This window comes from Charadrius vociferus, unplaced genomic scaffold (assembly GCF_000708025.1).
Source record: "Charadrius vociferus isolate BGI_N301 unplaced genomic scaffold, ASM70802v2 scaffold169, whole genome shotgun sequence".
Lineage (NCBI taxonomy): Eukaryota > Metazoa > Chordata > Aves > Charadriiformes > Charadriidae > Charadrius > Charadrius vociferus.
In genome coordinates, this window is record NW_009652966.1 from 262,960 (window position 1) to 273,693 (window position 10,734).

General features: G+C 43.5%; 1 protein-coding gene across 1 annotated transcript in view; it reads left to right on the top strand.

The window, feature by feature from the left end:
* The window catches only part of CNKSR2 (connector enhancer of kinase suppressor of Ras 2), a 186,065-nt gene extending 178,861 nt beyond the window's left edge, over positions 1 to 7,204 (top strand). Inside the window, exons 21-22 of the mRNA XM_009893115.1 lie at positions 3,793 to 3,989; positions 6,989 to 7,204. Coding sequence (XP_009891417.1) covers positions 3,793 to 3,989; positions 6,989 to 7,204 — 413 coding nt within the window. The remainder of the gene's footprint in view (positions 1 to 3,792; positions 3,990 to 6,988) is intronic.
* Positions 7,205 to 10,734: the final 3,530 nt, after the last annotated feature.

The window sequence follows — 10,734 nt, forward strand, 5'->3', positions numbered from 1 at the left end:
TCTTTCTTGTGGAAAGCAGAATAATGAAAAATAATAACATGCCATTTACTAGACTGATATATTCTTTACCTCCTGAATTTAGTGCAAATGGGTTTGCATTCACTTGAAGACACAGCAGAAGGTTCATTGTTACAAAATTTAGTACCTGTATATTCTTATATTTGGAAGATACAGTTCTGAATTTAGATCCTGTGTGCTGCAGGGTTTATGCAGCTTTATTTTGGCTCCAGAGTTACAGAGTTGTTCAGGGTCGGGGGACGGGGGCGCGGACGGGGGGGGAACGACACAATAAAATTACTGCTTCAGAGAAGAGACCTTCCTTTTTAGCAGGAGGTGGAAACAGCTACCTGACAGTGTGCGCAGAGAAACAGGGGAGATGCAACCTGTGACTCAGCAGCCAAGTGGGAGTGAAAAACAACCTGCTGCACTGCCTGCTGGTCGGAGGTCATCCACAAATCCCATTAGGCCACGTTTTCTACTTAAACAAGGCATTACCTTGAGGCCTTTTTCTTCCTTAAGGAGACAGCCCTGCAGTTACAGCATGACTAGGATACAAGCCCACCAATTTAAAAGAAGAAAATATGTTTTAAGCTCAGCTGTGTATCTAATCAAGTACCTTAGATGCTGTATGGTACCAAGGGTTTCACCAGCACCTACAGGAAATCAATCAAAGCCTTTAGCAGAAGGGTGAGGGAGGGGAGATTCGTGTATAATCTCATTCCCGCCTACTGAGAGCCATCGAAAGCAGCACTACCACCACCTTCAGTGTTTCTATGGAAAATATTAAGGGCTTGGGATGTGTTAGCGTGACGCCCACTGCCCTCTCTCCCACCGTGGGTGGAACAAGGCGGCACCTTGCCCTGTTTGAGCTTCCCCAGCCCCAGCAACAGCGAGACATTTAAGGGAAGGGACCTGCTGTTTTTCTTCTCTGCTCTTTCCTTTATAGTAAATCCTGTCCCCTTTTCTGCACGCCACTCATAGCTACAGCACCGAGGCAGTGACGAAGCCGGGGGAGGCAACCCCAGCCGGGTGGAGGTGACGTGTGGATGCCGTCAGAGCTCTGCTGCCCAACCCTGCCCGCGTCCTGCCCCTGTAGTCCCACGCCTCTTCCCATGCAGCCTCAGAGCTGTTCCCATTTGGGAGAGGGTAGAAATCCCCTGTCGGCAGTCCCCCCGAGGCCCACGCTGAGCAGCGGCTGCCTGCCCAAGGAGATGAGCCCTGAGGAGCACCAGCCATGCAGACCACCAGGCCGGCAGCATGGGGAGGGAGGGCAGCACAAGCCCCCCAGCCTGGCGTTTGAACCTGCATGGACCGTGCTGCCTTCCAGGTGCATTAAAGGCACTTGTCATTCCGGATCGAACCTCGGGGTTGAGCCTAAACATTGTCCTTTGCCATGGTGGGGACCTTTGGTGTTTCAGGAAGCCATGGGGTTTTGATGGCAAGCCTGGACATGGTGGCTGGTTGCCAGTCCAGGCTCTACATCACCCTAGCAAAGTAAATTCAGATGACATGGAGTCAAAGCACTGGGTCTCTTCTTCAGCAGACTTTCCCTATTTCCTTTTCCTCTATTCCCCTGAGGCTACAACATGGCAATGCTGCTGGGGAAAAGAGACCCGAGGAAAGATCTTTTTTGCTATGCATAACAAGGGATAAGAGAAAGAGAGAAACAGATGTGAAGTACTCCCCTAGCAGCTCGAGGTGGGCTTTTTCCCTTTGCCCTTTAGCAAATCACTCCTGTTCCCCAGCTGTCAGACTGGTGGACTTCAGTGTTCGGCGATACAAACTGATAGAGAGATCCCAAACGTCTGATCCTGCTACATGGACTTTTTAAGAAACCATAAATATCAAGACCGCGGGGGATTTTAACCAATCTTTAAGTATTCAGCTACTGAATGTTTTGCCCTTAAACACATGAGATGTTTTAATAAGAAAGAAATCGACAAGAAAGAGCAATGCATCTCATTCCTATTTTTCTTTAAGGCCTGGCCACCCCTTACGGTCCTTCAAGTTCCCCTCCAAGCAGGGTACCACACGATGGGAGGGCTTAGGGAGCTCTGTACAGACCCACAACACCTCCGTCAATAAAAAGCCTCTAACCCTTCTTCACCTCCATATCTCTTCAGAAGAAAAGAGTGTTCTAAAACCAGCCACCCCCTAAAAAGGGCAAAGGAGTAAACCGATGAGAGCTATAGCTAGATTAGTTGCTGACTGCAAAATTCTTTGTGTAAAGATCTATACAAATGCAAACACTTTTTGTGGTGGGGTGTGGAAACTTGGGTCTCCACAGTTCTTGCTTGAGCCCGAGGTGAGTAGTTGCCGCACTGTATGGTGTGGGCTTCAATGGGAGGTTGCCTCGGGTAGCTCCTGGTGGGCTAGAAATGTCGCTGCTAAACACGAGCTGTCCTCCCTGTTGGTGCTCAATAAAAAACCCTCTGAACACCTGAGGAGACTGAGGTTCACTACTTACGGGTACTTCAGCATCTGCTGAACTTTCAGCCAGTGGAGATGGCTGTGTCTTGGTGCAGGCTCAGTCACAGGATAAAAGTAACGCTTGAAACCAAAGAGCTGTAGCCTTCCTATAAGAGCTTTTATGAAAGCATCTCAAGGACACAGGTGGCTTGGGCCAGGAAAACATACACCACTATGAAAGCCGAGTCTGGTCAGGAGGGTCTTGAGGGCTCTGGAGACAACTGGGAGGCTGTGTGCAGGCAGCCGTGGACCATTGCGTGTGCAGGTGTGTCGGTGTGCGAGGGGCAGCAGGGACGGAGCTGCCTGCCCCGCTGGCTGGCTGCTGCCCCAGGGCTTTTGCTGGGCACCACTCCGCTCATCCTGGCACATCACTGGCACTTCCCAAGTTTGTACGGAGTCAACGAACAGTTTATTCTGGGAGAAACGGTGTGTGAGAAGTTGAAATGTTTTGATGCTTTCTGGATGAAGCATTTCAAATGCTCATATCAGAGTGACATTCCATCCCCAGCCTTTGCTTGATTTTGTTTTAAGAGAAGCAAAATCTTTCTTTTTTACTTTTTCTTTTAAAATGCTCCCAGTACTAGTTGAAACAATTATTTTAAAACCTGTAATAAATAAATAGACCAACCAAACAGCTCTGGCTTGGTTTGCCACGCTGCTGGGTAGGCTGTCATGAATGCGCTCTTACATCCAGTACATAGTCTGCTGATGACCCTTCAGGTAATAGAGTAAAAAAACACCCCAGTGACAGTATTAGTGACAATTGAACAACACTCTTGCGTATGAAAAATAAGAGACAAAAAGAAGTGAGCTTTTCTAGGAAGGAAAATGGGTCATTCCAAGGCCGCCATCATAAATATAGTCTTGAATGCCATATCAGCGCTCTCGGGCCAAGGTCTGATCCCTGATCACCTTCCGCAGCAGGATGCTTCCAGGGCTCCCTTTCCTTGTAATAATGAAGTCATCAGCATATTTAACTGCAATACTAGAGATGTGATTTCTGACAGTATGTCACTGTAATATTACTACACCTTGCACTATTTCTCTTTTTTTTCTTCTTTCTTTGCGGGTTAAGACTTCACATTCTTGAAAGTTTTTCTCCCTTTATCCTGAAGGCAATAGTTAGTAAGAAGGAGCAGCTACAATCACAGCGCTTATTTTCTGGAACTTAGCAGGTGTGAAACATTCTCCTTATGGTCTAGCTAAACCTGTTAAACATTTTGCGTAGGTTTTTGATAGACCTTCCTATAATCACATTAATGATACATTGTTCCTTTCTCAATTTTTTCCCTTTTTTTTTTTTTTTCCTTTTTCTCATTACAGTTGAAACTATAGAGGAAAAAACAGCAGACTCCTTGCAAGATTTGTACAGAGCCTTGGAGCAGGCCAGCCTGTCTCCTTTAGGAGAATACCGGATTTCCACTAAGCTGGAGTATAAGAAATCTTTTATAAAGAGATGTAGCGATCCAGTAGTCAATGAAAAACTGCACCAGCTGCGAATTCTGAAAAGCACTTTAAAGGTGAGATAAAAGAGGGAGGAAAAATCCTGCCCCAGGGTTGGATCGGGCTGTATTGTATTTGGAGATTAATTGTGCGCAGCTGGAGTCCAGGCTCAACTTAGTGCGTGAAGCAAGGGAGACGTGGGGAAATGCTGGTCACAAAGCAGAGAAAAATGTGCCTCAGGAGAGCAGTCAAAGTCAGGGGATCAGTTTTTATTTCTGCGCAGATAAAATCTCAGTCAGCTGCTCCTCCTCTAGCTAGTTTAACAGAATTTGACACCAAATTATCGGAAGGAACCTTAATCCCTTTTTTGTCCCTGAACATCTTCATTTACCACAATGCATTCACTCTGTAATTGCCAAAGTCTAAAGTGAAGCGAAGCCAGCCTTGCGGAAGGGAGCACTACCTTTTGCAACACTTGGTTATTCCCCGATTGCTGAGCTTGTCCAGGAGGAAACCGTGTGCTTGCTTTCGGCGTAAGCTAATAGGATCATAGTATTTAATCAGTAGGATTGATTAAACAAATAGATAGTGGTAATGACAGATTTGAAGATTTTTATAGTTATTCTAAATGTACCACAGCTCATTTAGCCTCCCTGTCAGCTTCTTTGTTTGTTACAGCAGTTTCAATTCTGCCTTGATAGAGTTTTCAGCAAACAATATGCTGGATTTCCCCAGGGACCCTGTTAACTATATTAAATTACCACATTTTAAGTCACTAGATAATTGTACAGTGGATTTTGTAACAGCTTTCATCAGAGGGCTTTATCAAGATTAATTAATTTAGTTTCCCATCACCTAGAGAAGCATTTAACCAATATTATTTTCATGCTGTGGGGCTCCCATCCTGAAAAAATCTTACGCATGCTTAATTTTCTGCACCGTATCATCTCATTGAAGGCGACTACTACTTGTAGCATTATGTAGGTATGTGAGTCTTTACAGGATGGGAGGCTGGCAGAAAAAGTCAAGATCCGTGTGCTTTCCACAGGACATCTGCAAGCTTGAGAAACTGAAACAAAATCACAGAACTCTCAGACTTTTTGGGGTGGCAGGAAGTTCACACCATGCTCTTGCACCATGGTGGGATCACTCATACCAAAGCTGTGGTTCAGTATCGTCAGCTTGCTGCTGTGCTTAATTGTCTTTCTTGTTAGCATTTATTGATACCTGAGCTACATTATGCCAATGGCTTCTTACAAACGGAATTGCTTTCCTCCAGGGAATTCCAAAAACAGCGCATCCCATTGACCTGTCAGATTTAAACCTGTTGCCATTCTTGTTTGGACCTTGAGTAGCAGAAATCATTCTTAAAGTACATGACGCCAATAATTGAAAATGCAATGGTAGCAAGTACCAGAGACAGATAATTGCTCTTTTGTGCGTAGAACAACAGTGTAGAGTGACACGTGCCAGTTTTGCAATGGCATCATGGTAACTCGTAATGAGTTTCTAGCTTCATTTTAGCCCAGAGCTCCACCTCTGCAGTACTGCTGGTTGACGTACCTACCAGTAGCTACTGCTATTACCTCATCAGTTATTCTTGCCTTCTATCCATGCTTTTGATTTCTGCTTCCTGAATGCAACCACTTGTAGTGGCCTGTTGAAGTTGGTGTTCTGAACTGTCCTTGAATTTATCCAAATTAATAGTAGCCTGAGACAGCCCTCCAAATTGCTTCTAGCTCTTGCTGTCCATATAGGTTCCCTCTTCCATCATCTAAGTCTTTAATGAAAGACCCCTCTGCTTTCTTTCCTGTGACACAACACAAAACCGTTCTCCTGCCAGCGCAGATGAGCCACCTGGCTGGTAGTGGAGACGTGTGGGCACCAGCCACAATCTGTAAGAAGCGGGTTACGGTAGTTCAAGCAGAGCTACTGTAATCAGGATTAAATCAAATTAATTTCCGCTGGTCATTCTCAGCTTGCATTCTGAAAATTAGTATTCTAGCACACAGCATTAATTAGCTGCTGCTTATGGGTGACATCTCTTACCTCTGATCTTCTGATCCTCTCCCACCAACGTGGGCTGACGCAGCTTAATATTTCCCTTTAACATGCTCCCCAGAAAGATTTAACATACTCGTAGCAGGGACATGGAAAATGTGAGTTAGTAATGAGGAGCGTGAAACCCGCCTGGCGGGGAGAACAGAGGGGAGGCTGCCGGTGACCATACCATTCCTACACAGAAGAGCAGCTCTGGAAACCTGCGTATTAGCTGTGTTTCCAAGGCTCGTGTCCGGTGCATCCACCTTCCACCGCTTGCAACAACCACCGGTGGCTGAAGGTTTATCGGAGGCTTACTCTGATCCGCACCGGCTGCCTGTCATCTCTCGGTAAACTAATCACCGGCCAGTGACTGTGATACAGCCACACGGCCTGCCTCGATGGTGGGTTAGGAGGTTCCGGCAGCTATGTTACATTTGGCCCGTTTCTGCCTTCTCTTTGCCACTGCAGCAGTAGGAGGAGGTTGCAGCCAGCCAGCCCATCTCATACGCTGGGTCTTTAATGAAGATGAGTTATCATTAACGTGGGGGTCCTCGCGCAAGCCTTTGCGATGTAGCGCTCGGATGGCCCCATGACAAGCCTGGTAAAAAAGGCTTAGCTGTGCTGGCGGGCGAGAGGCCATCTGTCTGCGTCCCACGCACCCACGCAGTATTTCTTATGCTGATCAAGAAGAGCAGACAGATGGCACTTCATCATGTGAAACCCGTCTTGAGAAATGCAAGCAGCTAATAGTAAATAGTGCAGGACTTGCTTTTTCTTGAGCTGAACGAGGGGAGAGGAGGAGGAATAGGGAGTGTTTCTGAGGATGCTGGGGAAGGCGAGGGAAGCCCTTGCCCCGCGGGGCGATGTGTGCCACCCTGTAGGGAGGGCTTCTGTTTGCGAGCGGTCATACAGCAGTCAGATAGTACCCCTGCTTTTCAGGGCCTGGTGGCTTCGGTTTGCTCCCCCCGTTCTCTCCTTCCACCCATGTGATCGATTTTGCACTGACTCTTTGCTTGTTCCTTTTCTCTCACAGGCCAGGGAAGGAGAAGTAGCCATTATAGATAAAGTTCTGGATAACCCAGCTTTGACGTCTAGAGACTTTCAAGAATGGAAACAAACGTACCTTGATCTCTTCATAGACATCTATCAAAGCAGCACCCCGAGGGACTCTGTTAATGGCTCGTCTGAGGTTGATGCACTTATAGCCTCCTTAGCGCACACTCACTCTTACATTGAAACGCATGTATAAAGGTCTCTCTTTTTGTCCATTTGCTCCGCTCCAGCCCTTTACTTAAGTGCATAAAGTAGTTTTTATATCAATCTGTGGGAGCTCTAGTAAATTATATTTTAATGTTACTCAGCTATGTGAAGTAAACTTTCAATGGTCAACGATACCATGTCTTTAATGAAGATTTGTATATTTTATATGCTACCAACGCTCTGCTTGTGTTTACATTCTGTGAAATAACAAACATGATCTTTGCCTATTAAGGAAAAGTATTTAAAAGCATTTTTGGACGACTGTGGCCTTCATGTAAGAAGTTCCACAAGCTAAAAGTTTTGTTATCGAAGGTCACTTTTACAACGATATTTTATATTATATAATTCCGGTATTGCATTGCATTTTTGGAGTGCAGGTACTATTTTGGTGGTGGGAGAAAACTAATTTTTATATTTAATGAGAAACTCTAGGAGTTTTCTTAAATAACAGGGAAAATGTGTAATGCAGTGGTTGTGTTTCACTTTTGTCAAACACACAGAAGGGTCAAAATCAGCAGACAGAAATGACTAATGTGAATTTAAGTCTCAGAAGGTTAGGTCTTATTTCCTTGTGCTTTTTTAAAGCCTGTTGCTAAGGTTTACCATCGGTGCAAAGGGATGCTGGTCTGTGTTCTAATTAAGACCAAATTATGTGTTATTTGTCTCTTTATCACATTTACTTGATTTTTTTAAAAAAGTGGTGATGGTACTGTCATTTATGCTGCTTTTGTACTGAAGGTATCAGTACAATGTGCAGATTTTGGGAAAGAGAAAATGTAGACTTTGAACATCCTTGATAGCGACGTTTCTCTTGCCCAGAAAAGCAGCAGTGGAAAAGGTTCCCAACGAAATGCTCCGAATCCAAAAGGCTTTGAAAATTCCCTCAATAGAAAAGGAATGAATAGGATTTTTCAAGTAGTCTCCTATGTGTTTTCTGAGCTGTGAAATTTGGCCATATTGTATGCCGGGAAAATGTGTGATGGGAGCAGAGCTGTGCACAGAACCTGAAAAAAAACTGAGGAGTAAAAAAGCCTCTGGTTTGCTTTTGAAGGGGGAGGGATGTCTCTGGGTTCTGCTGAGTTCACAAGCCAATTAAAATGTTTTAAACCTCCATGAGATTTGAGATGTGCTGGAGACAACCCAGTGAATATGACTAGAAATAACTAACTTAGAAATAACTAACTTCTTAGAGTTAGGTGCATACCTGGAATAGGAAAGTGGGAGGAAAACCTTAAATCACATATTTACTTTTTATGGGCTTGTTTTCGAAAAGTGATCAGAGCATGACAAAATATTTCTGCTGCTTTTCAGTATTTTGCTGCATAAGTTAGGAGTCACGACGTGATTTAATAATGCTCATGTGAAAAGGAAAAGCCTCCGTTATACTTTTTACAGTGAGTTGTACTCTTAACCAACTTTAGACTCTTGCCTGTACAGCTCAGTGAATGTAATTTAAACTTTATGAGCTCTGATATTCCCTGACAGTTGTATCCATGAAGGGATGAAGGAAGAATGGACAGATTTATTTTCTCTCTCCTTTTTTCTTTTTATTCCTCTCTCACCCTCTTTCTCTCTTTCTCCCCTTTCTCTCTTTCTCTCTCTTTTTTCCTTTTTCTCTCCCTCCTTCTCTCTTTCTTTCTTGTTATTTTATTGCGTTTGGATTGCAAATGTTTTGCAGATTTTGCACAATTGTACAGAAGAGTGGCCTTTCTGTAGCCCATTTTCAGTAATCCTATATTCAAGTCGATATGGATGACAAATCATGTATTAACGTTTGTATAGAATTCTGGATCCAGTGTAATATTTGTACCATTAGAAGAATATTGTTTGTATAAACTGGACATTTATTTACTGCATGGGTACTGACTTGTATATTAAATTTGTGAGGTTTTTGTAAATTTCTCTTAAAAAATGCTTGACTCGAAATGGATTGTGCTCTTGTTCCAAGCATTTAGATTCTCTTGCTATTGTTTTACTGGACCAAAAGTAAATATATTCATATAAAAAACTCTTTATATCTGATGGATGTATATGCACATTGTGTAGTTGATTCCTTGTCAAAACCAAGGCAGTTCAGAAGACTTAGATCTGTTGCTATGCAACAGCTATTCTGCCTGCACTTTACATTAGTAAAGTCAGCTTGATTGCTTTAAAGGTGAAAATTAAACATTACCGTTTTTTAAGCTAGTCTAGTGACAAAGAACATGTGTCCTCTCCGTTGTGCTGCCTTCTTTTAAGACTATTAAATGTTCTTCTATATATATTTTTATTGTATTAACTCTCAGCCTAGAAAAGGAACACTGTAAAATGAAGTACAATAAATTTAGCTTTTAAATGAACATTTGTGGCTCAAGATTCAATTTACTCCATACCAAAGCGATTCTGCGGCATCTGACCATTTTGCCTGCATTTCACAGATCCACGTACCCTAAGGTGCCCCCGTAATGTCTGCCTTCCAACTCTTCCAACAGGGCCAACAAGAACTAAGACTATTGCTCTTCTGTACGTAGGCAGACTCTGAATAAAGACTTCTGAAAGCCTTCAGTTACCTCCCTCCCCTTTGTACTCTTGGGTGAAAGTAAATCTTTTTTGACTGCGGGATTCTCCCATGTACTAGTTCAACAGCTGTGAACAATTTTAATATTATGACCCGGTACGATAAAGCAGCGTATGGTATCGAGGTAAGTATCAAGGCATTAGTTACAGCAACGCCTGTAACATGTTTCTTAGAGCCTAATAATAAGTATACCCACTCAGCTCTGGCCATCTAAACCAACATGAGGTTTGGATACAAAAGAAATGTACTGTACCAGTAGCGTGTGTCTTTAAAATAACACCAAATAAGCATCTGAAGAGCATGCTGCTCAACAAAGGCTGCTCAGAGAAAAGTAGCTTCTACGAAACAGTCGCTGTTTGGACTTATGACCATAACTGTGTCTACATATAAAAAAATCCGTGCTTTCTGTCCAGTAATTTCACGCTGGTTAGCTAAGACATTCTTGCCTAGTATGTAGCATATCAAATAATACTTTTTCCTTGGCGGTACTTATTATTAGTTCTCATAGGCATCAATTTTCTAGTCTTTATACATCTTACTTTTATTTTGCTTAGCCGTAGCATAAAAATTCAATAGCACTTACCAGCTGGGAAAATTACCTCTGATTAAGGAAACAGAAAAGACAGATTACATTTTTTAACCTTTGAAAAATCTGACTTGTAACACCTATTAATTGCTATCTAGGTATTATTCTTCAAAAGTCAAGGATTACGGTTCTCACTCGTCGCCTCTAAACATGCTACTTGCTACATCCTTCCTCGGTGAGATCGGCTTCTGTACATCCCAGCACCTTTTCACATGCTGGAGCCAGACTTTCTTGCTCGTTTTCCACCCAGTGTGTACCTTATCGAAGCAAAACCTCCGCTCTGTCACGTTCAGTGCCATTGCAATTTTCTCCTCCTTCTCCAGCCCTGACCCATGCCGGCTCATCTCCTGGGATGATTACTCCTCCGTGTGTGTGC